The sequence below is a fragment of the Talpa occidentalis genome, unplaced genomic scaffold (genome assembly GCF_014898055.3).
Source record: "Talpa occidentalis isolate TD23 unplaced genomic scaffold, MPIMG_talOcc4v2.1, whole genome shotgun sequence".
In the NCBI taxonomy this organism is placed as follows: Eukaryota; Metazoa; Chordata; class Mammalia; order Eulipotyphla; family Talpidae; genus Talpa; species Talpa occidentalis.
Window position 1 is genome coordinate 153019875 of NW_026555331.1, and position 27509 is coordinate 153047383.

The 27509-nt window shown below is 62.5% G+C and overlaps 2 protein-coding genes across 2 annotated transcripts; both read right to left on the bottom strand.

Moving 5' to 3' along the window:
• Window positions 1-5592: 5592 nt before the first annotated feature.
• ASB10 (ankyrin repeat and SOCS box containing 10) lies at window positions 5593-14390 on the bottom strand. Its single transcript, XM_037515840.1, has 6 exons — window positions 14123-14390; window positions 13088-13355; window positions 9702-10221; window positions 6447-6560; window positions 5989-6174; window positions 5593-5874 (listed from the first exon to the last, which is right to left on the bottom strand). The coding sequence occupies exons 1-5, from the start codon at window positions 14388-14390 to the stop codon at window positions 5989-5991; spliced, it is 1356 nt and encodes a 451-aa protein (XP_037371737.1). The 3' UTR covers window positions 5593-5874.
• A 1358-nt stretch (window positions 14391-15748) lies between these two features.
• Window positions 15749-27308, bottom strand: IQCA1L (IQ motif containing with AAA domain 1 like). The gene is made up of 19 exons (XM_037515878.2): window positions 27295-27308; window positions 26402-26729; window positions 25474-25593; window positions 25058-25243; window positions 24075-24146; window positions 22738-22940; window positions 22268-22352; window positions 21745-21864; window positions 21541-21616; window positions 20955-21061; window positions 20258-20341; window positions 19817-19875; window positions 19069-19151; window positions 18827-18934; window positions 18126-18325; window positions 17666-17752; window positions 17275-17452; window positions 16753-16991; window positions 15749-16317 (listed from the first exon to the last, which is right to left on the bottom strand). Exons 1-19 carry the CDS (start codon window positions 27303-27305, stop codon window positions 16222-16224), a joined length of 2442 nt encoding a protein of 813 aa, XP_037371775.1. The 5' UTR covers window positions 27306-27308; the 3' UTR covers window positions 15749-16221.
• Between the last annotated feature and the right edge of the window lie 201 nt (window positions 27309-27509).

The following is a 27509-nucleotide window of genomic DNA, read 5'->3' on the forward strand; positions in this document are numbered from 1 at the left end:
ATGAGCCGGACGCGCCGCTTTGTGAAAGTTTGCGGCCCGCGAGGCGGCGGCGGCAGCTGCCCGGCCGGTGCCCCTCGGCCGCCCGCCCCCTCCAGCCCGGCGGGGCCCCGCGGGCGGCGGGCAAGGCGGCCCCCGAGCCGGCCGGGCGGCTGGACCCGCCGCGGGAGCCCCCCGCCCGGCCCCGGGCCGCGCCCTCCGCCGCGGGAGCCCCCCCACCCTCCCCCGACGCCCCTCCCCGCCCCGGGCGGGCTCGCGGGCCGCACGGGCCCGACGGCGAGGCGGGGGCGGCAGGGGGCGCGCTCGGCCCGCGGGGCCCCGGGCGTCAGGGCCCTTGTCCGCCGCCGCCGCCGAGGCTGCTCCCCCGGCCTCTCTCCCGGCCCCGGCCCCCCCTGCTTCCTTCTGCCCCTCCACCTCGGGCTCAGTCCCCCCGCACCCCCGGGGGACCTCCTCGGGCGCCCGCACGGGCTACGTGCGTCCCGCTCCCCACCTTCCCGCCGCCCCCTCCCCGCCTCCGCTCTGCTGCCGCCCGCTCCCCGCTCCCCGCTCCCGCCCGCTCTCCATCCCGGGCCTCCTCTCGGCTGCGGCTCCGATTTCCGCTCCCTATCCCAGTCCGTCATATTTATTTTTTCTCATTTCTCACCTATATCTGTCCCTCTGTCTGCCTGTCTGTCTGTCTGCCGCCCTCCCTCTCCCTCTCCGCTATTAATTTCCCTGATTGGCTCCCAGCTTCAGCTACGCTGATGAGCCCTATTCATTCCCGGGCCTGACACTCTCGACCTGCCCTGGCTGATTGCTGGGGGCTGGCCCCGGAGCACTGATGAGCCCCAAGGGTCAGCCGCGCTAATTATCCGCTAATTGCGGATGACTCTGCTCACCTCCCCCATTCTCAGGCGCAGAAATGGTGGCGCCTTTTACCCTCCCCCTCCTCCTGGCTCCCAGCAGCACAGCTGTCAATCTGGAGGCAAAAGTCACGGGCACTTTCACTTGATAGAAGCCTCAGGTCAGCAGCCACAAAAGACTGCAGATAGGCAAGCCAGCAGGGTGAGAGCGACCGAGCTTCAGGAGCCTGGAGTCTGATCAGCTAAAGTGCAGGTCACCTGGTCACCGGGAAGTGGTTATTCAGGTGGGAGCTGGATTCAGGGAGAGGCAGCTAGTCAAGCAGACATGCAGTTCGGTTAGGGGAAGCGCTTCAGCTCAGGTGAGGAGGAAAACCTCCGCCACAGAGTCTCACTGCTCCTGAGCCAAGACAGAGCAGGGCAAGAGGGAGCCCTGGGCCTCAGGGATATTTGTTCAGTGTCGCTGCTCATGAGTCTGCACTAGCTAGCCTAACGAACACTGCTAACGCCAGACTGATGTATTGAAACTCAGCGCCCTGCAAGACACGGTCGCCAGCGTGAGAGAAGAGCAGGACCCAAGAAGGGAGCGTTACTAAGTTATACTTGATCGACGATTCACGAGCAAGGTGAAGAGACAAGAGCGTGACTTCTCTGCAGTCCTGATCTATCTGGGGTTCTACATTAAACTCAGTTAAACTTCAAAAAGATGAATCTAGTGGAAAGACATCACCTGAAGAAAAAGAGGTGCCTCAACTTAGGTCTGGGACACCCCCCTCCCCCAAATACTAAAGTACTAAGGTAATTCTTGCGCATCCTTCTGAGGATTCTTTTTTTTTCCCCCCAGAATAACCCTTTGTTAAATTAACCAAGAACTTCACAGTACCAATGTGAAAGACCAGACTTCAAAAATGTTTTTTACTTAAAAAAGAGGCCAGCTGGTTTGATGGCTTACAGTGTTTGATAGCTTACAGTGTTTGGATACAGAGTGGAGACTTATTGAGTTAATTCACGTAAACTCAATCAGGCCAATAAACTCAACTGATAAAACTGAAGGACCTCTGAGCTACAATCACTGAAGTTAAAACTACAAATAGTAACAGCACCAATCAAATAAGGCATGAAAGAAGAGGCATTTTAAAAATTACATTCATTTTTTCATAGATAATAAAGTCACATAATACAAAATTCCAAAAGCACAAAGGCTGTATGTTGAAACACTTCCCTCTCAACATCCCCTCCTGCAAAAGGTGACTTTAATAAGCCTGTCTCTCTCTGATGGGACGGAATGGATCAGGTATTGTCAAGGACTCCAGGGGAAAAGACCCCCTGATCTTGAAGATGTATGTCACCCAGCTCAAGTCAAAAGTTTATAGCCCAGAACCATACTCAGTAAGGTGGAATTCTCTGCTCAAGCTAACACAGAGTACAGGCTTAAAGCTTGTTGCCAACAAATCCCAGTGGGCCACCAACTCTGAAAGCAGCAAGTGAGACCCCAGGGACTTTGTTTTGCCCTGGTTGAGGGTATATTTATTAGATACTGCTATTTTATAATTCGTTTATACCTTTAATCTGTTAACTTGCCATGCTGGAGTCATGAAGGGTGACTTATGCATAGTGCTTGACATTCTGTAGCTCAACTAGGATAAAAGTCCTCAAACACACAGTGAAGTGACCCATTTCCTCTCCCTGCCCTTCCATGGACCGTGGAACTTAGGCTGCAAGGTAAATGGAAAAAAAGCATTGGCTGGAGTTAGAAGGCCTGTAGTTAACTTCCTGTTCTGACGCTTCACTGGGTCAGGTGACCTTAAACCATCTTTGATTGAACTTCTCCAGGTTATTCTCTAGCCTGGTCAAAAAGCAGGTGCAGGTGCGAGGATCTAATGAATAAGAGGAAACGCCTGTCAAAAATGTGTTCTTGCACTAAATGGACAAAGCAGAGCTGAGCGGCCAAGGATGGAAGTCCCCAAATCTGCTTCTTACTCGCCCATCAGTACCAAGGACAGAAGCTGTCGCTCTCCAATCTGCATAAGGAAGGCTGACTCCTTTCTTTACCAAACTGTTGTTCCACTGAACCCCCAACACTGTAGCTAAACGGCTCCCACCATTATCCAAAGTGAGGTTCACAGGTGCTTCTTGAATTGTCCACAGGCTCTGACTTGTCCCACGCTCGCTACACCCACTGGGGAAATTCTCCTGCAGAGTAGTTTTGTTTTCAATCGACGCTCTGCGTGTGCGTCTAGCGGACGCCATCATGTGGCTTCCCCTTCGTGGGCTGGAAGCCCGTTCCGAGAATGCCAGGAACGAAGTATTCCAAAGTCAAAGTCAACCTCCGCCTCGCGGGCTGGCGGGAGGGCCCACGCGGGCGGGCCGCGGCGGGCGCTGTCCGCGAGCGCCCTCTGGTGGCGGCCGCGCGCCACGCGTCTGTGCGCGAGAAGCGCGGGAGCCGCAGCGCCCCCTGGCGTGGGCCCCGCAGACGCGCCGAGGGCCCGGCCGGCGAGCCCGGGAAGGGGCGGCGGGGGCGCGGGGCCCGCGGGCCGGCCGGGAGGTCCTCAGGCCGCGCCGGCCCCGGCCCGGGTCCGCGGCGATCCCGCGCGCCGGCGGCGTGTGCGCGCGCGTGGCCCGCGGTGGCGCGGCGCGGGCAGGTCCGCGCCTCGAGCGCGGGGCGGGGTCCTCACGGAGGCGTGAAATTGGTTTGGAGCAAACACATTACGGAAAGCAATTACCGGGAGCGGCGCGGGCCCGCGGGACGCGCCGCCAGGAGGCCGGGAGGCGGCGCCCGGCCGGCGAGCTCGGGCTGTCCGGGCTGTCCGGCCCAGCCCGCGTCCCGCCGCGCCCGCCGGGGGCCCTGCGCAGCGCCTCGCACGGCGCCTCTTCGCGCCCCTCCAGGGGGACCCCGGGACCCCCGGCGAGGCGCCCGGGCGACGCCTTCCCCGGCCCGGCCCGCTCGGCCGCGCAAGGACACCGCCCACGGCTCCTCGCGGGCTCCGGGCTCCCCCCCCGCGTGTCGGGGAGCCCCGGCCGGGCGACGTGGGCGGGCCACGGGCCTCCCCCGCCCCCGCCCCGCAGCTCCCGGGGGCCCGCGGGCGGGCGCCGGCGGCCGGGGCCGGGGCCGGGGCCGGGGCAAGGACACCCCGCGCCGCGCCACGGCCCGCGCCCACCGCCCTCCAGGCCCTTCCGGCCCGGCCGAGCGCCCGGGGCCCCGAGGGAGCCACCCAGGCCCGGGCCGCCCGGGAGGGCCCGCGGGGAGGCCCGGGCAGGGGCCACGCCCCCGCACGCGGGCAGCGCCCGGGACTTCGGCCCGCGGGGCGCAAAGGAACGCCAGGCCCAGGCCCGGGAGGCCCAGCCAGGCCCGCCCGCGCCTCGGAGCCGGGAAGCCGCGGGGCCTGGGAGGGGCAGGGGCGCCCGCCGTTCTGGGGTCGCCCTCGCCCAGGGGCCCTCCCGCAGCGCCGCCCGCCCCGGGAGCCCCAGGCCCGCCATGGGAGCCCCAGGCCCGCGGGCCAGGCGGGAACGGGCCGCTCACCTCGCCCCGCGCCTCGTCTCCTCAACGGCCGCCTCGACAGCGCGCTCCAGCGGCATCGCGTCACCGCCGACTCGTGCCCGCACCCAGGCCCCGCCCCCTTCACCCAGGCCCCGCCCCTTCACCCAGGCCCCGCCCACACCACCAGGCCCCGCCCCACATCACCCAGGCCCCACCCACGCCACTCAGGCCCCACCCACACCACCAGGCCCCGCCCCACACCACCCAGGCCCCACCCACACCACTCAGGCCCCGCCCACACCACCCAGGCCCGCCCCCCACGCCCTCCAGGCCCCACCCGGCCCTGAAGCCCCGCTAGCCTCGCCCCTCACCAACATGCGCCCAACTGTTGGCGGGAAAGGCGTGAGCTCTCGCGCATGCGCACTCCAGTGTCCTGGAACATCTGTCCCGCGACCCTTGCGGACGACAGTGCGTTTGGCCGTTCGCTCTACGACCCTCTGTCAGCTCCACCACCCGCCGCGTCACGCCCCCCTCGTGTTGCCTGCGGGCTCCTGGCTGCTGGGGCTTCCCGCGGGTTCTGAAAACGCTAACACTGCAGAGACCCTCGGGGCTCTCCCTTCTCTTGTTCTGCAGATGTGGAAACCTGAGCGCAGAGCGGGGAGAGACTTCTGTTCCGGCAGCTAATGGCCGAGCTGGGGCTGGAAGCCAGGGATGGGGCGCGAGGCTCAGCTGCGGGGAAGCTAAGAGACAGGAGGAGAGACACAGGGCCAGGGCCAGAGACAGCCAGGTGCGCGGCGGCCTGCACTCCCGCCCCACTGGACAGGCCGTAGGGCGAGTTGGTTTGCGTTGGGGTTTGGGTTTTTTTGAACCTGGGTCTTTCACTCTCCCCTGAACCAGGGTTCCTCCTCCACATACCCGTAACAGGTGCGCCCACCTTCTGTTTGGCTTTCCTGCCCCTTACCTCACCTCCCGACCCCAAGCTGCCTTGCTGTCCTGCCCCACTGCCTGCAGCACATCATTCCACGGTGCCTGGCACCCCCCAAGCCTCTCCGCGGGCCCATCCTCTAGCTGGCTGTCCTGCAGCTCCCTCTGCTGCCACTCTGACCTCGTGGCCAAGTCACAGGCAAAAGGGGCAGGTCTGCCAGGGAGCCCCCAGCAGCTGGTGGATGCAGCCGGCGCTGGGGGCACAACCAGGGACCCTGAAGTTGGCCCATGTTGAGTCTCCCAAGAGGGAGCCAGCGCAGAGGAAGGAGAGTACCAGCGGCATGGGCTGGAGGCTTTTAATGCATGGATAGGGTTGTATAGCTCAGGTGACCCCCAGCACAGTGTGTTGATTCCCATGAGTCCCAGCTCTTGCCCTCAAACATCACCTGGCTGTACAGCCTGTCCACCTCTCCCAGGTGGGGATGGAGGCGTCCGCAGCTATGTGGAGGGGGTGTGCTGAGAGGTCCACCTCGACGTGAGTGCGTTCAACTCAGCCCTGGGTCAGGGTGCTGGGAGAAGCAGGCCGGAACCCTCTGGGGCGTCTGCTTTCAGGCTCTCCCCAAAAGCAGTGGGCATCTGGAAGGAGAGGCTTGGAGTCTGACCAGGGCCCTGCCACCAACTCTTCCCTTGCCTCCTCCCCATGCCCCATCCCCAGCTGGCTGGGATGGTCCCACAGAACCCAGGACTCACCTAGTACAGCACGTCCTCAAACTCCAGCTGCAGGTAGCGGAGCAGGCGGGGCGGGAGCGGCAGGCGGGGCAGGGCGTGGGGCAGGCAGGTATCCAGGTGAGCGCGCAGTGCACAGCGGCTCAGGTGCTGCAGTGACCGGGGCCGTCTCACCAAGGCGAAGAGGGAGGAGTAGAAATGGTGGTGCTTCTGGGGGCAGAAGGAGGGGGTCAGTGAGGCAGCCTTGGATAAGTGGCACCCACTCCTCCTAAAGGCAGGAAGCCAGTGGGTGTCTGCAGGAGCCTCTTACATGTTGGGTTTGGGTGGTCACTGAGTTTTCTCCTCCAGGGACATGAGCAGGGCTCTGGGTAATTCTGAGGTCCTGAGAGGGGGGAATCCTATGGTGGGCAGACCTTTCAGGAGGTGGGCATCTCAGGGATGGCTGAGCAAGTGGTTGTGTGTTCAGGGTCCTAGACTCTGACCTGCAGTGTCTCGGCAGGCACCAGAGCCCTGGCCTCCTCGGGTAGCCGCACGATGCTGTACGTGTTCATCAGGACCTCAATGGTCCTCGGGGAGTTGCACCAGCGCTCCAGCACCTGGAGGAGGCAGCCCCAGTCAGAGTGTCTCGAGTCACCCCACAGGATGAGTCCCTTGGTCGGTCCACAAAGCATGACAGGACAGCAATAGGACAGATGGATATTGGGAGTTGAACTGAATCCCCCACAATGAAATCCTAACCTGAGTTCCTATGATGTGACCTGTTTAGAAACAGGGTGTTTGCTGAGGTGATCAAGTTAAATGAGGTCATTAGGGAGGGTCCTAATCCAACATGGCGGTGTCCTTACAAGAAAACAGTGAGACAGATGCACAGTGAGGAAGTGGAGGCTGAGGTTGAGGGATGTGCCCGCAAGCCAAGGACTGCCGGACTCGCCTGAAGCTGAGTCCTTCCGCACTGCCAGGCAGACCCAATCCTGCTGACAGCTGGGTTTCGAATTTCCAGCCTCCAACACTATCTCTACCATCTGCCTCTTCAAGGTTCCTGCAGGATTTTCTTGGATGGAAGGGGATCAAGTTGGAAACAGGTTCATTCTTTCATTTCTTTGCTCAACAAACATTTGCTGAGCTCCACTACGGGGGAGCACTGGGGACCTGGCAATGAGGAGACAGTCAGATCCTGGTCAGCTGGGAGCTTCTCTTTCAGAGGGAAGAGACCCCTTGCAGATCTGCTGCTCTTAAGCAAAAGCAGTAGACTCAGGCCTAAGCGTGGCTGGAGAGGGTACTGTCCGAGACGGGTGGTCCAGAAGGGAGGTGGCAGGATACGGTGAGTGGTGAGCCATGCCTGAGGAAGGGGGCAGCCTGAGGGGGATCTGTCCTGTGACCAGAGAGGCAGCTGGACACACATAGTCCACCCACCCCCATGGCTGCAAGTAATAGCTCCCAGCAGACCCATGCTTCATCCACTCCATCTCTTGCTGTATCTCAAGCTATAGGCAGTGGCCACAGGCCCTTTGTAAAATCTGAGAATGGTGCCATCTCCCAGGCTGCCTTCCTCATCCTCCTGCCTATAGGGAGAGAGATCCTGTTACTGGTAGGTGGGGAGTGTTGCCTGTGCCGGGAACTGCTGGGTAATGGAAGCAGGTGGAAGTCTGGTCCAGGCCTGGGGCCCAGGAGGAAGCCCTCTCTCCCTCTTCCCCTATTTTACACATGAGGAACTTGAGCCCAAGGCCCTCTGCCTCTTACCCCGCATCTGGGCGGTGGTCACCAGAGTGACCCCCACCCGCTGTCGGGACTGAAGACGACGCAATGACTGGCCTGGTCACAACAGACGACGTCACCCGTCTGTTCTGAGCCAACTTTTAAAAGGAGAGAACCCTGTGCCAGGGAGACGGGCTTTTGGGGCCACTCTGCTGAGCCCTGCCCAGATGCTGCCTCCTTTCTCTCCAAGCCTGCCCAGCCCACGCCCGTCCCCCCAGGAGCCCTCCTGCATGGCACTCCCCTTGGATTCCCGACATTGGGGTGGTGCCCAACAGCTGTCCACGAGCTTCCGCACACATTATTTAACTTCAGAGCCACCCCACCAGGCCGCCAGCGCTAACTCAATCCTGTGATCAAGCCTGGTCTCCCAGGAGCCCTCGGGAGCGGGCCTCCCGTTGCGTCCCTGTCTCACAGGTGAGGAGCCGGCTGGAGGGAAGCGACTTGCCGGGGGCCACACAGGCCGAGCACCTGGCTCAGGAGTCTGCACGATGAGTCACCCCCTACTCAGAGGTGGCCAGGAAGACTGAGGGACAGGTTGTAGAGGAGCCTGCTGTGCTTGCGCCCACGACTGCCCGCTGCTCGTCACGGGATGGTGCCATGTCACGGGCAGTCCTCTCGGTTCAGAGAATCCCAGGGACTTGCCTGTGGTCACATGAACGGCACCCAAGCCAGAGCCGAGGTCCTCGCAAGCACCCAGTCCAGACGGAGGTCCTGGGGAGCTAGCTGCAGGAGCGGCTGGGCTGTGGGGCCCCTTGCCGGGAGGCGCCCCCCACCCTGGGACAGGCGCCCCAGCCAGGCCCGAGCAGCTGCAGAGGAGGGAGGCGGAGGCCGACTCCTTTCTGTGTGTACTGACCACCTGGGACGTGGCGCCTGGGTGCGAGGACGGGCGGGGTGCCCTGCTGTGCCAGCCCCCTGGGTCCCCGAGGCAGGGCAGAGCGGGGGCCGGCAGCGGGGCCCCAGAAAACCCGTGTGCTGTTCCGCTGCCTCCTCCCACCCCTCCCTGACAGGGAAATCATTAGCTGTCAGAGCCGCCGTCAGATTACAGGGAATTGCTCGTCTCCTAATTATCTGGTGTTAATAGGAGATTAATTAGTGTTAATTGTTGATTTTCTTGTATTTTCCCAAAGGGGAGACCAATCTGCCGAACTCTCGGGCTGTTTAATTATTTGGTCTTGCTTAGGAATCTAGACAGATGCTTCTAGGTTTGTGAGTGAAGGGGCGAGGCAGGAAGCCAGGGCTGGCCAGGGCCAGGGGCACCAGCCTGGAGTGGGGCAGGGGTCCTGCCCACGGCCGCATCAGTCCCGACCCAGCTTCTCGGAGAGCATGGGACCCCAACCAGGTCCTGAGCTCCCCCGACATCATGGCTTCTCCAAAACACAGCACGGGACAGGCCCCCCACCAGGGCCCCATAGCACAGGCCTCAAGGTGAACCCACTCTGGGGAAGTGAATGTAAAGTAAGGCAGGTGGGAAGTTGACGGTCAAAGGGGTTTTCTCCGGTGTCGGAACGGCTCCTGGCCTGGGTGACGCGTGTCCTGACCAAACCAGAACCACACCCGCGAGCAGGTCAGGAGACCTGGAACCTTGGGACGGGGCTCATGGCTCTACCCTTGGGGAGCTGCCCCTGTGCCCTGAGCATCTCCCTGAGTGGGACCCGCTGCCCGGTGGGGCTCCCTAGCACCCCTTTCACGAGCTGGCCCCCCTGATGAGAATACTCCTTGCTGCCCCTTCAGCCCTTGCACCTCCTGTCTTTCCAGACCTTTATAATCTGACCTCTCCCCTTGGGTCACCTTCTTCACACTTGCACACTTGTGCACACCCCCCCACGTGCACACACACACCCTTCCAAGCTGGTGTGCGCTCGCTTGCCCCACTCAGGCTCCACTTGTCAAATGAGAGCAGGAACTGCCCCAGCGCCAAGCGTGGCCACGTCCAGCGCAAGCGGGAGCACAGCCCGGCCCTCCCTCCGTCCCCAGCCCCGTACCTTGGGGAGGGCCCCGGGCCAGACTCGGACGGCGCCGTGGTTGAGCAGAGCCTGCACCACGCGCTCCGGGGTCTGGGCCAGGGCTGCCGCCGGGCCCTGCAAAGCACAGTGCAGGGGGGTGTGTCCCCCATAGTCCATGGCGTTGGCACTGACCCCACAGGCCAGGAGCAGTTCCACGACCGCCGCGTGGCCACGGCGACAGGCCAAGTGCAGGGGCCGCCGCTTGTCCCGGTCGGCGTGGTCGGCGTCGGCTCCGGCTGCGAGCAGCAGGTGGCACAGCTGGAGGCAGCGGGCGGTGGTGGCTTTGGCGGTGGCCGGGGACGGGCAGAGGACATCACAGGCAGCCAGCAGCGGGGTCCAGCCTTCGGCATCCTGGGCATTGGGGCAGGCCCCCCGTCGTAGAAGTAGTTCTGCCAGTTCCACATGGCCAAGCCGGGCGGCCACGTGCAGGGGCGTCTCTTCCTCCTCCTCAGACCGACCATCCACGCTGGCCCCAAACCTCAGGAGCAGCTCTGTACACCTAGTGAGGGCAAGACAGCAGCGGGGAGAAAACAGGTGCACCCCTGCCTCCTTGCTGCTCCGATCAGAGCAATGGTGAGCCGTGACTGACTCCGGCCTGCTGTCTCTCGCCCTCCGTTCTGTGTGCCAGTCATCCCGGGGACTCTGCGCAGGATCAACAGGGCCGACACCCTCACTGGGACTACCAGCCACGAGCAGCTGTGAGCGCTGTTAGGACAGGCCTTCCGTGCTCTCGGGCATTCACTCTCGGCATTCCCAGGGCAAGGCAGGTGAGGAAACTGAGGTCACAGAGGAGGAACTGGGCCTCGGGGCAGCAGGGCAGCTGGGGCCTCTGCATGCAGGCACTGGAGGGGAAGGGGGCAGGGACCTGGCCATGGGCATGAACAGAAGTGGGGGCAGCGGGAGAAACATCAAAACCAAAATTGTTCAGATTTGCTCTAAGCTTCCAGTAGGTCGCCCCTGCCTATAAGGATATGCGCACCAAAATTCAAGTTTTCACATCCGTGGAATGGGGAACACTCCTTCCCTGGGGACCTGGTGAGGTAGCTGCAGGCGGCATAGGACAAGGACCTGCAAAGCTGTCTGCAGGAGCTCGCCCTGGCCGCGTCCGGCTTGGGAGCAGGTGCAGGTGGGATAAGGGAGGGGTCATTAGACCACCCTGCCCACTTCTCTTAAGACTAGATGTTTAGAAACATTTATTTCCTCTAGAAAAGGAATGATCACCGCCGGGCGTGGCCAGGGGCCATGTGCATGTCCATCAGGCTTGTGCTTACTGAGAAGTGCTGTGGTGTGCAATACACACCGATTTTGGTGCAAAAGGAGAATGTAAAATACCTCGTTAATTTTTTCTATCAGTTACATGTTGCCACGCTAACGTTTCTGATCTATTGTGTTAAATAGAATATATTATTAAAATTAATTTCACCCGTTTCACAGGTGGCTGAACACCACGTGCATCGCAACAGTGCTCACAGCAGCCCAATGTGGGAGCACTGTAAGCATCCACGAAATAATGGGTGGATAAACCAAATGTGGCAGCAACATGCAATAGAATATTATTAACACCTGAAGAGGAAGGAAATTCTGACATGCTTCTCACTGAGTGAACCCTGAGGATGACGATATGCTGAGTGAAATAAGCCCGTCACTAAAAAGAAATACGGTGTGATTCCATGTTTATGTGGTGCCTACCTTATCAAAGTCATAGGGACAGAACGAATGGCAGTGCCAGGGACTGAGGGAAGAAGGCTTGGGAGTTGGTGTTCAGTGGGGCCAGTTTCTGTTTTGCAAGATGATAAAGGTTCAGGCGATGGTGGTTACACAACACTGTGAATGTCCTTGGTGCCTAACCCGTGCTCCTGGAAATGGTTGGGATGGTCGCTTTTACAGTCTGTATATTTTACACAATGGAAAAAAAATCCACCTGCTTTTTGTTTTTGGTAGGATGACAGGAGCATTTTAAATCATGTACGGGCCCTGTGCTGTCTTTCTTTTTTCTTTTTAAAGATTTATTTTATTTATTTATGCATACAAGAGCTGGGGTGCAGGCCAGAGGTGCAGGGAGTCGGGGGTGAGAGGACTCCCCAGAGACAGAGTGGGGATCAGACCAGGCGGATCCACTGAAATACACTGCTGAGGGGAGCAGCGGGGAGACAGGAGAGGTCTGCTGCGCCATGTGGGTCGGCTCCCCGGCCAGGGATGGAACTCGTGCTGCAGTGGCTGCTGATAGCTTCATGGCACTGAGACTTAACCCCTTGCACCACCAGGGAGGCCCCTCGTGCTATCTTTCTAGCAGGTGTAGCCCCCACTTTAACCCACGTGGCTAAGCCCAGGCTGCTGGGCTAGCAGGAGGGAGGAGGCCCATGGAAGGGAAGCCAAGGTCAGAGGCTCGGGCTGCTCTGGGCAGATGTGCAGCGAGCCTGGTGCGCCGCTGGAGAGGGGCTCCATTGCATGTCGTCACTTTAGACATGCGCCATGGTCTTTGCCAGATTCCACGCTCATCAAAATGTTTTAAGTGAGGACTCGTTCTCCAAGGTGTCCTCCACGTAGGGTGTAGTTACTCGGGTCACAGCAAAGGAACTTTCCCACCAGAAGGAACACATTGCCATGTGTGGGTCTATCCATCTGTTTCCTGTGAGTTTGGCTCATTGGGCTCAGCCCCTGAGCCGCTACCTGAGGGTGCCCCTGCCAGTGCTGAGTGAAATAAGCCCGTCACTACAAAGAAATACGGTGTGATTCCATGTTTATGTGGTGCCTACCTTATCAAAGTCAGGGACAGAACAAATGGCAGTGCCAGGGACTGAGGGAAGAAGGCTTGGGAGTTGGTGTTCAGTGGGGCCAGTTTCTGTTTTGCAAGATGATAAAGGTTCAGGCGATGGTTACACAACACTGTAACCTGCCAGTGTGGAAAGGCCAGTCCTGTCAGGTTGAGAAGCCTGCCCTGCCCGTGGGGACCACGATGGCCCAAATTGGGGACCAGGGTCTTTTACGGGCCGTCTCTTCTTGGACAATCTGCTCTCTGAGGTTTGTGCCTGAGCTGCTGTTACACTCATTTAGCACCATGCCAGGAAAAGCTCAGAAGATATCAAGCCTTCACACACCTCCCTGCATGGCTACAGACACCTTCAGTGTGCAGCCAGGTCGTTGCCTGAGTGCCCCCGCCCTGCCCCGGGGCGGAGGTGTCCCAAGCCCCAAAGGGCCAGTGGTTGGTTGATGCTTTGGGGAGTAATCTCATCCTGACCCCCCACCCAGCCCTAGCTCCTCCAGACCAGCCCCCCAGGCCTGCCACCTCCTGATATGCACCCCTAACCCCCAAGGTCCTCTCTTGGTCTCCCCTAAAAATGGAATGGTGTAGGGGTGCCACTCACTCAAGGGTGCCAGGCCCCCGGCACAGATGCAAGGGGCGTTTCCCATCCTGGTCAGGGATGTTGGGGTCTGCTCCCGCTGCCAGCAGCACACGGACACAGGCCACGTGGCCCCCTGCACAGGCCTCATGCAGGGCAGTGTGGCCCCCAGGGGCGCTGTCGGGCTGGGCCCGCCGTCTCAGTAGCAGCTGCAGGACCTCTGTGTGGCCCCGGCTGGCAGCCACATGCAGTGGGGTGGTCAGCTCCTCTTGATATGTCAGAGACCAGAGTCCTAGGGCGAGAGGAACATGGGCTCAGGCCCTAGCTGGAGGCGAGGCATTCCCAGAAAATGAGGGCAGTGGGCAGCGGCCGGAAAGAGGGAGCCCAGAGCTCCGTCCCCAGCCTCCCCTCTCCCACTCAGGCCCCCGTGTTCCCCCCGGTGCCCCGGCCCATACTCAGAGCGCGGATGTTGAATCGGAAATCCCTCCACTGCTCTGGGTCGCTGGTGTCAAAGACGGAATCCGGAGCCAGGCCCGTGCTGGAGTCGGCGAGTAAGCGGGAGACAGAGGCCCCGTCCCCAGCCAGCACCGCCTGCCAGAAGGCCAGGGCAGCTCCCGAGGCCGTGCGGGTGGCGATGGGGCGCGGGCCAGACTCCGGGCGCTCAGGGGACCCGCCGCTGGGCCGCTCCACCAGCCTGGCACAGAGGGTGTTGTGTCTGTCATCGCGGGGCTCTCCCTGCCCCCTGCACTCTTCTGGGGACCAGCTCATGAGGACAGAGTGTAAGCACTGGGGGGTGCTGGGGCAGGGAGAGCTAGGCGCCAAAGGCAGAGAGAAGGAGCGCAAGGAGGACACCCCGACAGACACGGGGGTGGGGGGGTCTCTGTCCCTAGACTGTCTGACCCGCCGCGCAGTTCAGCGGAGCTATTCTGGGCTCCACATGACTTCCCTCCAGGGCCAAGGCTGAGGCCAGCTCCAGGGCCAGAGCAACAGCCAGGACAGCTTCTGTTCCGTAAGAGCCTGCTCCCCCTGCCCGGGCGCTCCTCCTCCCCGCGCCCTCACCTGGGTGGCGGCTGCTCCAGCGAGGCTCGGCAGCCCGGCTCTCCAGCAGCAGGTGGGCCGTGCTGTGCGGGGGGAAGAGCTCCCGCAGCCTCGCCAGGTCCCCGGTGTACAGGGCGTTCTGCAGGGCCATGTCGCGGCACAGCAGCGGTGACCGAGGGGGGCCCCGGGCCGGCTGGGACCGAGCTCCCCAGACCAAGCAGGCGGGGCCCGCGGGGAGGCAGCCCTGGTGGGGTCCCCGGCGCGGAGGGGAGCTCCTTCTCCCAGGCATGGCCAGTTTCTGGGAGAGTCACAGAAGCCGTGCTCAGGACTGCTCAGGGCACTGGGCCCCGGAGGAGGCCAGGGCGGGCGGGGCGGGAGCACACGGGCCCTGCCATAAATAGCCCCCAGCTGTCAGGGCAGGGAGAGGCCTCAGGCTGGGAGTGGGAGTTAGGGAGGGGCCTGGAGGGAAGAATGAGGGGAACCTCGAACTTCCAAGCCTGAGCTTCGCCCAGAGTCGTGCACAGCAGGGTTAAGAGGGACCTGGTGTCAGCCTGGGACATGGCAGGGGAGGGAAACAGTCAGAGCAGGCTGGGCAGCCGGGGCCTGCAGCCTCAGGCTCCTCTGGTGGCCGTGTGGTTCCCGAGGCTGGTCTCCAGCAGGCACGGTGCTGAGTGTAACAGCAGCTCAGGCACAAGCCTCAGAGAGGCGGCGCCCGGCAGAGGAACCCCATTCCGCCTGTCTCCAGGGGTTCGTGGGTAGAGAGATTCCTGCCCCGGGAGAGCGGGACGTACCCTCAGGCCCATCCCTGGTGCTGTCCCTGCGCTCCACTCCGGCACAAAATTACGTGAGCAACAGTTCATTAGGGAGCAGCTACAAGGCTGGTAGGGAGCTGGAGAGCTGCCCGCAGCAAAGCCTGCGTCTTGACGGTCTCTTTCTGGTGGGGAGGGTCCCTCTCCATCACCCATGCCTTCTTCCGCCGGCCCTCCGCGTGCCAGCTCTTGAACTCCCTCGCCCTTTCTGGGTATTTGTCTGGGGGCAACTGTAGACTCTTTGCAGGTTCCTGGACCTGCCTGACCTTATCTGGGTATAAATCAAGGTGACAGCGCCCGCCCGCAGGCCCTGGGCCTCCCAGAGCATCTCCCTCAGTGGGAGGGTCTCAGCTAGTGAGGATGGGGGGCGGAGGGCTGCCTATTTAGGCACATTAGCATTTGGGGATGTAAAAGGGAAAAAGAGAGAAAAACTCAAAACCCCGCCCCTGGCCTCAGCCAACATGGGCCTCACGGGGCTCTGGGCTGGGCTGGCCTGACCCCCCGGGGGGGCCGCCTGGTCTGGTCTTCAGCCCTTGTGGCCCAGGGAACACACCCTGGCCTTGATTCACACACACGCCCCACACTGCTTCTCAGAGGACCCACGCTCCCAGCCGGAGGTGGCAGGGCTGCCCCCAGCTCCCCGAGTTCCCCAACTGTGGTCCCCACAGCTTTACTCTCCCCAATAGGGGAGCCCACAGAGGCCCTTCGCTGCATCCCATTCAGCCCCACAGGGCGGCTCTGGGCAGAGGGAGGCCGCAGAGCTTGTGCAAGTGGAGCTGCTCCAGAGAAGGCACGGCCCACAGGTCCCCAAGCCCGCCCAGCCCCGGCCCCCCAGACACTTCTGCAGGGTTACCAAACCCCAGAGAAGGGCCACAGCCGTTGGCTGGTCCAGTCTCTGCCCGCTTTGCAGGTGAGGAAGCGGAGGCGCAGGGAAGGTCACCCAGGACAGTGGGGCCACAGCGGAGACAGGTCTGCTCACCTCCAGATTCTCTCCTTTTCCTGCACTCACTGGAAGCCTCCCTCCCGCTCCCTCGCCCCTCTCTTCTCCTCTTCCTGTTGTTCTCCCTTAAATCCCTAAGGGCAGAGGGCAGGACACAGCAATGACAGGAGATGAAGATGGTGGGTCAGAGGACAGGCCTCTGGGCACTGAGACTGGGAGGGGGTGCCAGGGGGCACCGGCACAGGCAGGGGCAGGAAGTATGGAGACAGGCCGAGAGCTAGACCCCGAGCCATCTGGGCATTTATGCCTCTGCCCGCTGGCCCCCCGCCCACAGGGCAGTGCCAGGGTCTCAGGCACCACCTGGCGCCCTGTCACTTTTTCTTTTTTGCTAGCTTGGTGTCCTCGGTGTCCTGCTCACTGCTGAGTTTCATCTTCTTCTTGCCCAGAGGGGTCTTGAAGTACCAGTCCTGGGGCGGTGGGGAGGACAGAGGCCCATGGGGTCTGCCTGGGCCCTGCCTCCCAACCCCACTCACCACTTCCCGGCTTAGGGCAGGTCCTTGCAGTCTTTCTCTTGGGGTTCAGCTAGAATTGGGGTGCCCCCTGCTCCCTCCCCTGGGAACCCTCTTTCTGGTGAGCCCATAGCCATCGTGCCACCCCTAGAGGTGGGCATAAAGCCAGGGGCGGGAGTGGGCGCAGCTCCTGACACACAGGTGGCCCTTTGGGGTCCCCACCCTCGAGGAGCCTGTGAGTGGCCCTACCCACAGCCTGAGCCCACGGCCCCAGCCCGCGCCTTCCTGTCCCTTGTGGTCCCTTTCCAGCTGGACTCTGGTGGGGGCAGAGGGAGGCCCCCCTCTGGCTGGTGCTGGCTCACCACCCCCCCCTTGCCCCCCCAGAAGCCTCACCTTCAGGGACTCCTCCTCCTCCCTGTACACCGGCTCCTGCTTGACCAGGTGCCCCAGGAACTCGGAGGCCGCAAGAGGCTGTTTGTTCAGGAGCAGCAGCCGCCGGTCTGTCAGCACCGCCTGGACGGCCTCGTGAATGTGCCCGGGTGTGTAGCCATCAGACACCTTGGCCAGGGCGCTGATGTCCAGGCTCTTGGTCACCTGGACTTTCCGGGCCTCCAGCATCTGCTTCCAGAGCACTGTGGGCACAGGGAAGCCACGGGCAGGGAGCGGCTGTGGGTGCCTCCACCTGCATCCGGGCTGAGCTTTGTGCTTCTAGAGAGCAGCCAGCTCCCCCACCACTGAGGTCTGAACGTCCACAGAGCCGCCAGCACCCAGGCCGCCGGCTGCCCATCACGCAGCACTTCCTGCATGCCCGGCCGTGGAAGCGCGGGCTGGCAGCAGCAGTGAGGGATGAGAGGAGTGGGGAGCTGCGAGGGACATCCCTACCCTCTGACCTGTGCCCGCGTGGCCGGGCCTCACCATAGCGGGAGGCGTAGTCGGGCCGCGGCATGAAGAGGATGCGCTCGTACATCCGGCACAAGCCCTTCATCTCGGCCAGCTGCGGCTGCTGGGTGGTCCCGATCAGCATCACGCGGTCGCCCGGAGCCAGCTGCCGCACGGCCCTGGTCAGGTCCTTCTTGATTCGCTTTGGGTCCATCTGCTCTGGGGAGGGAGGGCGTTGGGGACACGGCGGCTTTCACGGGTTTCTCAGGTTTTCAGAGCACACGCCACACTCACACGCCCCCCACCCCGTGGGCCCTGGGAGGTTCAGTCTTGCCTTGAGAAGAAAAGGCAGGAGGAAGACGGGGCGACGGGGGAGGGGGGCTGGGGGGCAGCGACCTGACTGGCCCGGGCTCCCCACGCCCCTCACCTCCTTCTCTTCCTTCGGGACCCTCCTGTAGAAATTCTTCTCCGCGTTCCCAATCCAGATCACAGAGGGCTGGAGCAGCCGAGCCACCTGACAGGCCAGGGGCGGAAACCTAGTGTCAGACTGTAGGGCTACCCCCCCACCTGGCCCAGCCCAGGGCCAGGGCTGGCCTCGGGCATCAGCGCGCCTCAGGGCTCCGCCTCTGCAAGCCCCCTGCGTGGCCATCACACCCCAGGGGAAGGGAGCCCTGCCCTCCCGTGCGGGGGCTACTGCGAGGCCTCATCTCTGCGTGCTCCGCCCCCACCACCCGGGGACCCGGGCCTCGTCCACGGCTAGAGTAGGGCTGGGAGGGAGACGGCCCAGCCCCTAAGCCAAGCCCCAGGCAGGTGGGCGAGCCCGGGAGACAGAGCCCACCACCCCGCTCTGACGCGCCGTCTGCGAGTGGGAGATGCCCAGGTCAGACCTTGAAGACCATGTGCACCAGCATCTGCACCCCGGCCTTGCCAGGGTACTTGTCCTGCAGGTTGCTGGGTGACAGGTCAAACAGGTTGGCACCGGTTTCTGTGCACACGGCCTTAACCAGCATCTTCTTCCCCATGCCAGAGGGGCCCACCAGAAGGATGGAGCGGATGAGGGGAGCCATGGCGTGTATGTCTGGGGAGCCTGAGAAGAAACGGGCCACAGGCAGGGGGTGGGCCAACAGGGGGCCGGGGTGGAGATGGGGTGTGAGGCGAGCCCCAGTCGAAGGTCTGGGCAACCCCCTAGGCTGCACACCCAAAGAGGCAGCCTAGGGAGTTCGGATAGCTGAGCAACCCCACTCCCAAGAGCTGTGGGGGTGTCGGGACGGCGCCCTGTCCTCCTCTGACGGCCTGTGGTTTCCGCTCCTGGGTCACAAATGGGTAGACTTAAAGGATGCGTGGCCAGTGACTTCACAAAGACGCTGGACTCCCGTGAGTGTGTGTAGAGGGCGGGGAAGGGACAGACCATGGATGCCACTTGGGCCCGAGCCAGGGGTTCACTCCGGGTGTGGCCTCAGCAGGGCCCGTGGCAAGTGGCGCTGGGGACCGCAGGCCAGGCCGCACGGGCCCGCCTTGGCCACCCTCCCCTGAGCCCGGGCTCCCGAGAGCACCTGCCGTGCTGGCTCCTCTCCCCAGGGCCTCTCACCCAGCCGGAGGACCGCATACAAGGCCACGTTCTGCCGCGTGTCAAACAGGGACGGCATCGGCAGCTTGTGTGCTAGGCTCAGCGTGGTCCCAAGGTAGAGGCAGTCACCTGGCAGGACAGGCGGCCACCTGGTGAGTGGACCCCACTCCCCAGCCCAGGGCAGGCAGGAGAAGGTTCACTTCAGGGGGTGAAGGCCGGCTGCAGGGGCGGGCCAGGGCGGGCTGGGGCGGGCCGGCGCTCACCAAGGTAGCTGCTCAAGGGCACCATCTCACTCTTCTTCAGAAAGCCTTGGCTGACGAGCTCCTCAAACAGGGATTCCAGGGACCTGGCAGAGGCCCCGAGGGATGAAGGGAGAAGGAGACTGAACGAGGAGGGGGACAGGGGCCAATGCCCCATGGTCAGAGTACCCGTAGTCACCCCGAAGGCCAGACAGACGGTGTGGCCCCAGACCACGGCCAGGGCAGGGCCGCTCTGTGGGCCGAGCGCCTCCTCACACCCCCTGCACAGTCACTGGCAGCCCCGCCTGTCATCTGTCATCCACGACAGAAACCACAGTTAAGGGGTCCGTCCTACGGGGAGGGGGCCTGGTGATGAAATCAGCCCCGTCTGTGCCGGTGGCCCTGCTGTGCCAGGGAGGTGCCCAAAGAGGGAGCCTCTGAAAACCCTGGAGCCAGAGGCCTGGGGAGATGCTGGGGGCTGGGGGAGGGACAGGGCTGATTAAGGCAAAGCCAGGAGGGCGGGGAGCACGGAGGATGGCACTCCGCCCCCATCCTGTTCCGCATCATGTCAGAGCAATCTCTGAGGCTTTTACGTGATCCTCTCGGCTCTCTGTGGGCTTAGCAGGGCAGGCCCTTGGGGAGTGAGGACCAGGAATCAGGGAGGTTAAGTGACTTTCCCAAGCTCGCACAGCAACTGAACTGGTCCCAGAAGTCCGATGTGTCCTGGACTGGGGTGTTGGTCCCACCACCCGCAGTGAGGGGGGTCAGCTACCTGTTTGAGGTCAGGTCTTTGTCCTTCTTCTTCTTCCCAGTTTTCTTCCCCATCTTGTTCTGGTTGGAAACAAGCACGTGGGCCACTGGTTTTTTTGTTCGTTTGTTTGTTTTTCAAAGATTTAATTTTATTTATCCGTGCATATAAGAACTGGGGTGCAGGCCAGAGGTGCGGGGGTGAGAGGATTCACCAGAGACAGAGTGGGGAGCAGAACAGGCGGATCTACTGAAATCCACTGCTGAGGGGAGCAGCGGGGAGTCAGGAGAGGTCTGCTGCACCATGTGGGTCAGCTCCCTGGCCGGGGATCAAACTCATGCCGCAGTGGCTGTTGATAGCTTGATAGCGCTGAGACTTAACCCTTGAACCACCAGGGGGACCCCTGGCCGCTGTTGGTCCCCCCACAAGTATGCCACCCCCCACCCAGCCCAGCGTTCATCTTGCCTTCGGGCCCTTCAAGGTTCTTTCCTCCTCCTTGTCTACAACCCGGCGCAGGTTCTTCAGTTCTTGACGCATCAGCTCATCTACCTGGGGGCACAACAGGGAGTGTGGGGCAACTAGAGACTGGAGAGGCCATGGAGAGGAGCCGTAGGTGGGGGTGGGGGGGCCCAGCACTGGCAGTGCAGATGGCCCCCAGGCCCTCCTCCTGCATTTGTGGGGCTCTTGGTCTGTGCCCCCAGCCCCGCACCTGCGCACACTCCATCCCGTTGCACATCCTGCCCATGCCAGCCTTGCTGTTAACAGGCATCGATGTGGGAAGAAGCCCAGGATGGAGTCACTGCCTTTCGGTGCAAGCCCCAGATCTGCTCTCTAAAGCCTGGGGGCGGAGCAGCCGCCTGACTCTCAGCCTCGGTACCTGCCCCAGCTGGAGAGTCCAGGCCCTCCTCGGGGCTGCTGGGTCACCTGGCCTGACCTCCCAGGTACATGCATGGGGCCAGCCCTTCAAGGTCTGGCGAGGGTGAGGGTGAACGTGACCCCAGCTCAGAGCCCCGCCTACTCCGTCCTATTTGGGGAGAAAACTGGGAGGCAGAGGATGGGGGTCCAAGATGGAAAGAAGACTTACAGGGAGACAGTGCAGAGGAGGCTGCGGAGACAGGGAGGGAGGACAGCGGGGAGAGGGCCTGAGGGGGCTGCTCCTCACCTGTACCCGGATCTCCTGCTCCACCTCCTTCCTCTTCTCCAGCCGAAGGATCTCGGAGTCAAAATTCTGATTGGGGTGTATGTCCTCTACCCGGTTCTTCCACAGATCTAGCAGTGGAGAGACGGATGGACAGATGGATGTGAGAGTCCCAGGTGTGCATGCACACATGCACACACACGCACGCACACACACACGCATGAGCACACACACACGCATGAGCACACGCACACTAGTCTGGAATCTGACTCCGACTAATCCACTTCTCTCTGTGTTGGTCTGTCTGCCTCGGTGTCTCTGTCTGTCTGTCCCCTGCCCCCCAATCAGTCTGTACACACACCAGGAACCTGCCCTAGGCCGCTGGCCCTCTCCCCACCCAGCTGCTGACCACACGCAGAGGCTGGTCCCAAGTCCATGACTGCAGGATGCACACCCAAGCCCCTTAGCGCCCCCAGGGAGCCGTGCCCCACACCCCTTCCTTGGCATTCTCTTCTCAGCTTCCACCCCACACCCTCTTGTGATCATGGAAAATGCCCATGTTCCCCAGGAGCGGGTCCCCCCCAAGTCTTGTCCAGCTTCCCCCTCTTACTCATGTACTCCTCGTGTCCAGCATTGATCACGGGGACAAATTTGGATGGCAGCACTTTCAGCATCGTGTCTGCCTCCTAGAACAGAACAGAACACTGACCTCTGACAGGGGCCCTCACCTCCCGCCACGCCCTGGGCCGGCTCTCCTCAGAGCTCCCTGGACTTCATCCCGCCTCCCTGGTGCCCAGCCCAGCAGCCGCCTTACCCCCCTCCTGGCCTTTTCCTGCTTCTTCCTCTTCCCTTTTTTCTCCTTTTCTTTCTCTGCGTTTTTCTCTTGGGCCTTTTTTTTGCCCTCCTGGGCCTGCCCCTCCAGTTCCATCTTCACCTGTGACCAAAGACGGACGCCATTTTAGAAGAGAGGAGGGTAGGCTGGGAGCAAGGGAGCCCAGGCCTGAGGCTGGGGTGACCAGGTTCAAAGCTGGGGCCCACGAGCTGAGAATCCAGAGACCTCACTGGAGTGCAGGAAGAAAGGGGTGCCAGGGACAGGAGGGTTCCCTTCAACACTGTCGCTCTCCCAGCCCCTGGGGGTGAGGGGGCCACGGTGGTCTCGGAGGACGCACTTCCTTTCTGGGCGCACTTCCTTTCTGGGCCCGAGTTGTCTCCTCCGGCACGGGTGACCCCTCCCCAGGCTGTCTTGTAAGTTACACGCCCACCCCCGACCCCAGCTCACACTCGGGACTCTACCCCTCACTCCGCCCGCCACCATTCCTGCCCCTGCCTCCGGGTACCTGTTCTGGAGTCTTGTCTGCAAAGATCACGTAGGATCCACCTACAGACTCTTGCGGATAATCAGGGAACCGACCGGTAAGGTCACTACGTGGACAGAGGGTGGCGGGAGAGGTGGGCAACTGGGTGGACGCCCAGGTGGACGCAGGGAAATGGGTGGCAGGATGGGCGGACGGAAGGATGCAGGCTGGGAAAGGCCCAGAGAGGGGAGGGACGGGAGGCACAGACCACTCAGGGCATTCAATTCCCATCTTATTCTGGCATTTTCCCTTCCATTCTGGAACACGGGGAGATGGTTGGGTAGGTGGGGGGCCTGGGTTGAAGCCAAGTGTGTTGGCTGCGCATTGGGGGGCTGGGCTTGGCTGGAGAAATGGTCCAGCCTGGACTAGAGGACGGGAGAGGTGTGGGGGACACTGGGCTGGGGCGGGAAAAAGGGGCGGGGGATGGGTCAGCAGAGGCCGGGGACACTGACTGGCACTCGATGAACCACTGCCGGATCTGCTCCTTCAGCCTCTCCTTCATGTCCGGGCCCTCGGTCTCCCTGAGAGAGCTGGAGGCCTTGGCGATGGCCGTCTGGAACTCCTGCTCCTTCTCCACCTGCCGGAGCCTCCGGACGTCCTCCCCTAAGTCGGCCTTGAAGAGGATGTCCGTGCGCTCCTGGCTGGTCGAGGGGAGCTGGGAAGGGGGCGGCGGCGCATCGGGAGAGGGCGAGGGGCCGGCCCGGGCGGCACACCTGCCCCCACACGCCGAGCCCCGGCGCACCGCGCGGAACGCCGGGCGAGGCTGCATCAGGAGAAATTGTGTTCGCCCCGAAACTCGTCTGTGTAAATTACTCTGATAATGAGTTTGCTGGATGCATGGGGGCTGGCCCCCCCGCCTGCTCCCCCCGGCACACCCTCCCCTGCGAGCCTCCGGCCCCGGCACCCCCCACCCCGCCCGGCGGCCCGCGTTGGCAGCCGCTCCCGCAGCCACTTTCCCGCCTCATTGGCTCCCAAATGTATTTTAAATATCACTCTGCGCAGAGACAATTACTGAAAACGCTGAGCTCACACTGCTGATGGGCCCGGGCGGCCAGCTCATTCCTCAGCCTCTGTGGGCCGGGCCCCCGCGCCCCCACGGCCAGCCCGGCCTCCCCCTGCCTACGTGTGCTGCCGGGGTGCTGCCGGGCCCCGCTCCCGGGCGGGCCCCTGGGCTGCCCGCCTTCTGAAGCCCCGGCCCCGGGTGTCCGTCCCAGCCCGAGCCCCCAACCTCTCTGGGGGCTCTGCCCACTGCAAAGTCCCCCCTCGATCACGACCCCTCAGCCGCACGGCCTCTCAGTGGAGACCGGCTGAGGAAGAGCCCCCAGAGAGCAGAGGAGACGGGGAGAGGCCAGGGACCCCGCCCCGGGCTGCCCACGCCCGCCCGGGGCACACGCAGCCTCCGTGGAGCCCACCCTCAGCCGTCCTCTCTGGACACAGTGGAGGAGGAAGGCGGGGTATCCAGAGCAAGCGGGGAGCCCGTGCTCCCAAACATTGATGTGAGGGGGCTGTCCAGACCCAGTCATCCCCCTACAGTTCTCCCAGAGGGGCCAAGAGCCCGGGAGGGGTCTTCCGGGTCCTTTCCTCTCCTTCTCAAGCAAACCCTGAGGGACCGTCACGGGGGGCTCCGCCTCAGCTCGCCCCCTTCCGCTCAAGCCCCCGGCAGGCGGAGAGGAGGGCAGCCCGGCAGGGCAGCGAGGGCTCTACAGGGCGTCTGGGGAGGGGTGCAGGCGGAGAGGGGACGAACCCCGCCCTGGCCAGCCTGTGCCCGGGGCCGGCGGGAGGGGCTCACCATGCCGATCAGCTCCATCTCCGCCTGCCGGTCGTGCTGCGTGCGCTTGCGCTGCATGTAGCCTTTCCACAGCTGCGGGCAGACATGGGCTCCGTCCCCCACTGCGTCTCAGCCGGGATGGGGCGCCTGGGCTGAGCTCTACAGAGGGGCCGCTCTCTGCCTGGAAGGTGTGGCCAGGAGGGTCGGGGAAGGCGGTGGCGGGGAGGAGGGGGTGCCGGGAAGGCAGCCCCAGGTCACCCGGAGCAGGAGTGCCCACAACAGGGCAGGACCCGCGCGCCTGGGCACACGCTGCCGATGCAGGGACCCCTCCGGCCTGGCACCCGATCCCTCCTCGCCAGGACCTGTGTTAGCAGCACCTTAGGGAGTGACAGGGAGACCAGGACCACACTTAGGGGGGCGGACAGCCAGGCTGAGAGGTGCCAAATAGCTGCCCAGAGCAGAGGGGAGGTGTGACGGCCAGGAAAATAGATGGGGGGGGGCAATCCGTAGGCCGGGCTCGGTTTTCTGCAGCGAGTCAGGACGGGGTGTGACTGTCGCTTCCTTGTTAAGTAAAGGGTGACCCCAGAGGGCACAGACCTTGCGCACACCGGGGTCGCATCAGCTATCAAGTGCAATTCATCACTTATCCTTTGACCTCAGCTGCCCCTGAGACTCAGGATATGTTGTAAGGACTCAATGTTTACACTTGATTTAACCCAGTTGAGAGTTTCTGGAATGATCGTCTACTCTATTCTACTGCCTTATTCTGGATCTTTCTGCCTTCATATTAATGATCCTTCTGTTTCTGGGGTTTTTATGGCATCCCACTTCAGACGCTTTTGGGAATAAATAGGTAAATGAGACACATGCTTATTGACCATTTCAGGTGCCCCATGTGGGGCCAGACAACAAAAGCACCTGCATCTCTGTGACTGACTGCTGGCCCAGGCAGGCTTCCTGGAGTCAGTGACTCTCCCATAACCTCCCCTGGTGCAAAGGGTTACCTTCTGTATCATGATAGCTGCGTAGTCCTGACTGAACTTGAAGCGTCCCTCCTCCAGCACCCTCCGGTCTCGCTCCTCCTCTCTGCGGATCTCCTGCATGAAGGCCGCGCGGAGTCGGCCTTGCCTGGCTCGCTCGGTCTTTTGCAGTGTGATTATGGCCTCGGTCCGGGACATCCCTGGGTGGCTCTGGCAGAGCAGGGACAGGGCAGCAGGAGATGAGGGAGGACTCACCTCCTGGTAGGCAGCTGGGAGGCCCGCGCAGGGCACACTTCCATCTTGGTGCTGGGGGCGCAGGAGCCTGCTTGAAGGCAGCCAGGGGTCACCCAAAGCACCAAAGTGGGCCCATGGCTGGGTGTCTGCAGGGTGGCTTCTCGGTTCTGGAAGACGGGTTCTGGGAGGGCCTCTCCCCCACATACCTCTTGGGACAGCACAGGTTCCATTCTGGCCAGGATCTCTGCTAGTATCAGCCTTCGTTCCCTCAGAATTTTTGGCTGCTCCAGCAGGAAATATCTGGGAATTGGAACCTCCAGGTCTGCCTTTGGGGTGATGTGGGGGGGAAGGTCAGGAATCAGTCCAGCCGTCTGGCAGCTGCATTGTCATTTCAGCTTCTTACGCAGACCAGCCCTGTCTTTCTCCATCCTAGTGTCCCAGGACGGGGCATGCATGACTTAGGGGGGCAGATCCCCCCAAGATCTCTTCTCTTGCCCCACCGTGTGGAGAGGTGAATTCTGGAGGACTTGGCAGGTAAAGGGCGGTGCCCCAAGCCTGGCTGTGCCTCAGAATCAGTGGGAAGCTCTTAAAATACAGGCTTAAGGCCCTTGCCAGGCGACGAGGTCGGGAGGTTGGGAGACTCTGGTTTTTTTTTGCCCAAGCCCACAACAGAGCCCCATACAGCCTGCAGCGGGTTAGGGTTAGGGTCCCGGGGCAACCTGGAGCTGCTGCTGAAGCTCCCATCCCAACTTCCCAGACCCAACAGATCGCCAACGGGTCTTGCTAAAGCCAGAGACCACCAGAAGGTCTGGACTGTGGACCGGGACTCTGCATTTCTAACAGGTTCCCGGGTGATGCGGCTGCTGCGAGGGGGTGGGGGAGGGTTTGAGGAGGAAGCCCCTTCTGGTGACCTCTCCCTACCGACCTCCAGTGCTGGTCCATCCTGACTCTCCGTTCACCCCAGCCGACCAACAGGCGGCCCTGCTTCCTGCTCAGCTCCCGAGGAAACCCAACCCCAGTCCCTGGCGTGCTCCACCCTCCTTCCTTCGCACGGTCCCAACCCAGGGGGACCCCGAGGTCCAGAGGGCCCGCGCTCCGGCTCCCCAGGGCCCGCCGTCCCTCCCGCGGGCGCACCGGCGTGAGCGTGAGGTCCTGCAGCACGCGGTCCAGGCAGTGCGTCTCGCTCAGGTCGGCGCGGACCAGGTCGTCCTTGAGCTCCAGCACGCGGCCCGCCACGCCGTCCAGCAGGCGCCGCAGCAGCCGCCTCTTCTGCGGCTGCACGATCTGGTCGTACAGGGTGTTGAAGCGGCGCAGCAGCCCCAGGTAGTGCAGGTAGAGCGAGGAGACCCTGTACTGGAAGGACTGCCGCTCCCGGTCCGGGAGGGCCTCGAGCAGGGGCGGCTCCTGGCCCAGCAGCCCTTGCAGGGTCACGTGGGAGGAGTCCCACAGGCGCTGGTAAGCCCTGGGGGGAGGCAACGTGCGCCCCATGGGCACTCTGAGCCTCCCGCCTCCAAGCAGTGGGGGCGGAGGTCGGGGGCGCTAGATTCCAGATGTGACACTAATGGCACCAAAATGGAGCTCAATGAAGTGGGGGGCCCTCTTGGGAACGGGATGGTGCTGACAGGGTGCCTGGGCAGGGGCCCTGTGGATAAGGCTTGAGATGGGGGTCACTTATTCACTCCCCACTGTGGGGAGCAATGGGCTGGGCCTTAGGTAGGGACTCCTGGTCAGGAGGGGACCTTTTGAGCCCCCCAGGGTGAGGGTCCTTCCCAGGGATGCTGCATTGATCCAGCAGGGCTGGTGGGAAGTGGAGGGAGGGGGTGTGTGTGAGGAAACCTCCCCCAAAGCAGAGCCCTGTTTCTGGAGCAAATGGTCATGGGACGCAGGAAGGGCCAGGCCCACCACAGGCCGGGTGAGAGTCGCTGTGTAGTCGTGGGCCGGGGCCCTGGGGGGCACCTGAGCCCACCAGCTCTTCTCCCACTGAAGGCCCAGGGAGGCACCGGGGACTCACTCCAGCCCCCACTCACCCCTCAGACATGGTGCCCACGCCTCCCGCTGCTCTTTGTGAGCTGGGCTGGCACCGGCCCCATTGGGGCAGAACGGCCTGGTTTTAAGCATTCTGTCCATTGTCCCAAAGTTCTAGGCCAGGAGGGGAGCGACAGCCCTGCGGGATGAGGTGACCTGGGGGTGGCACGCGGAGGGAGAGCTGCCCCGCAGGCTGGAGCTTGGTCAGCTAGGGCTC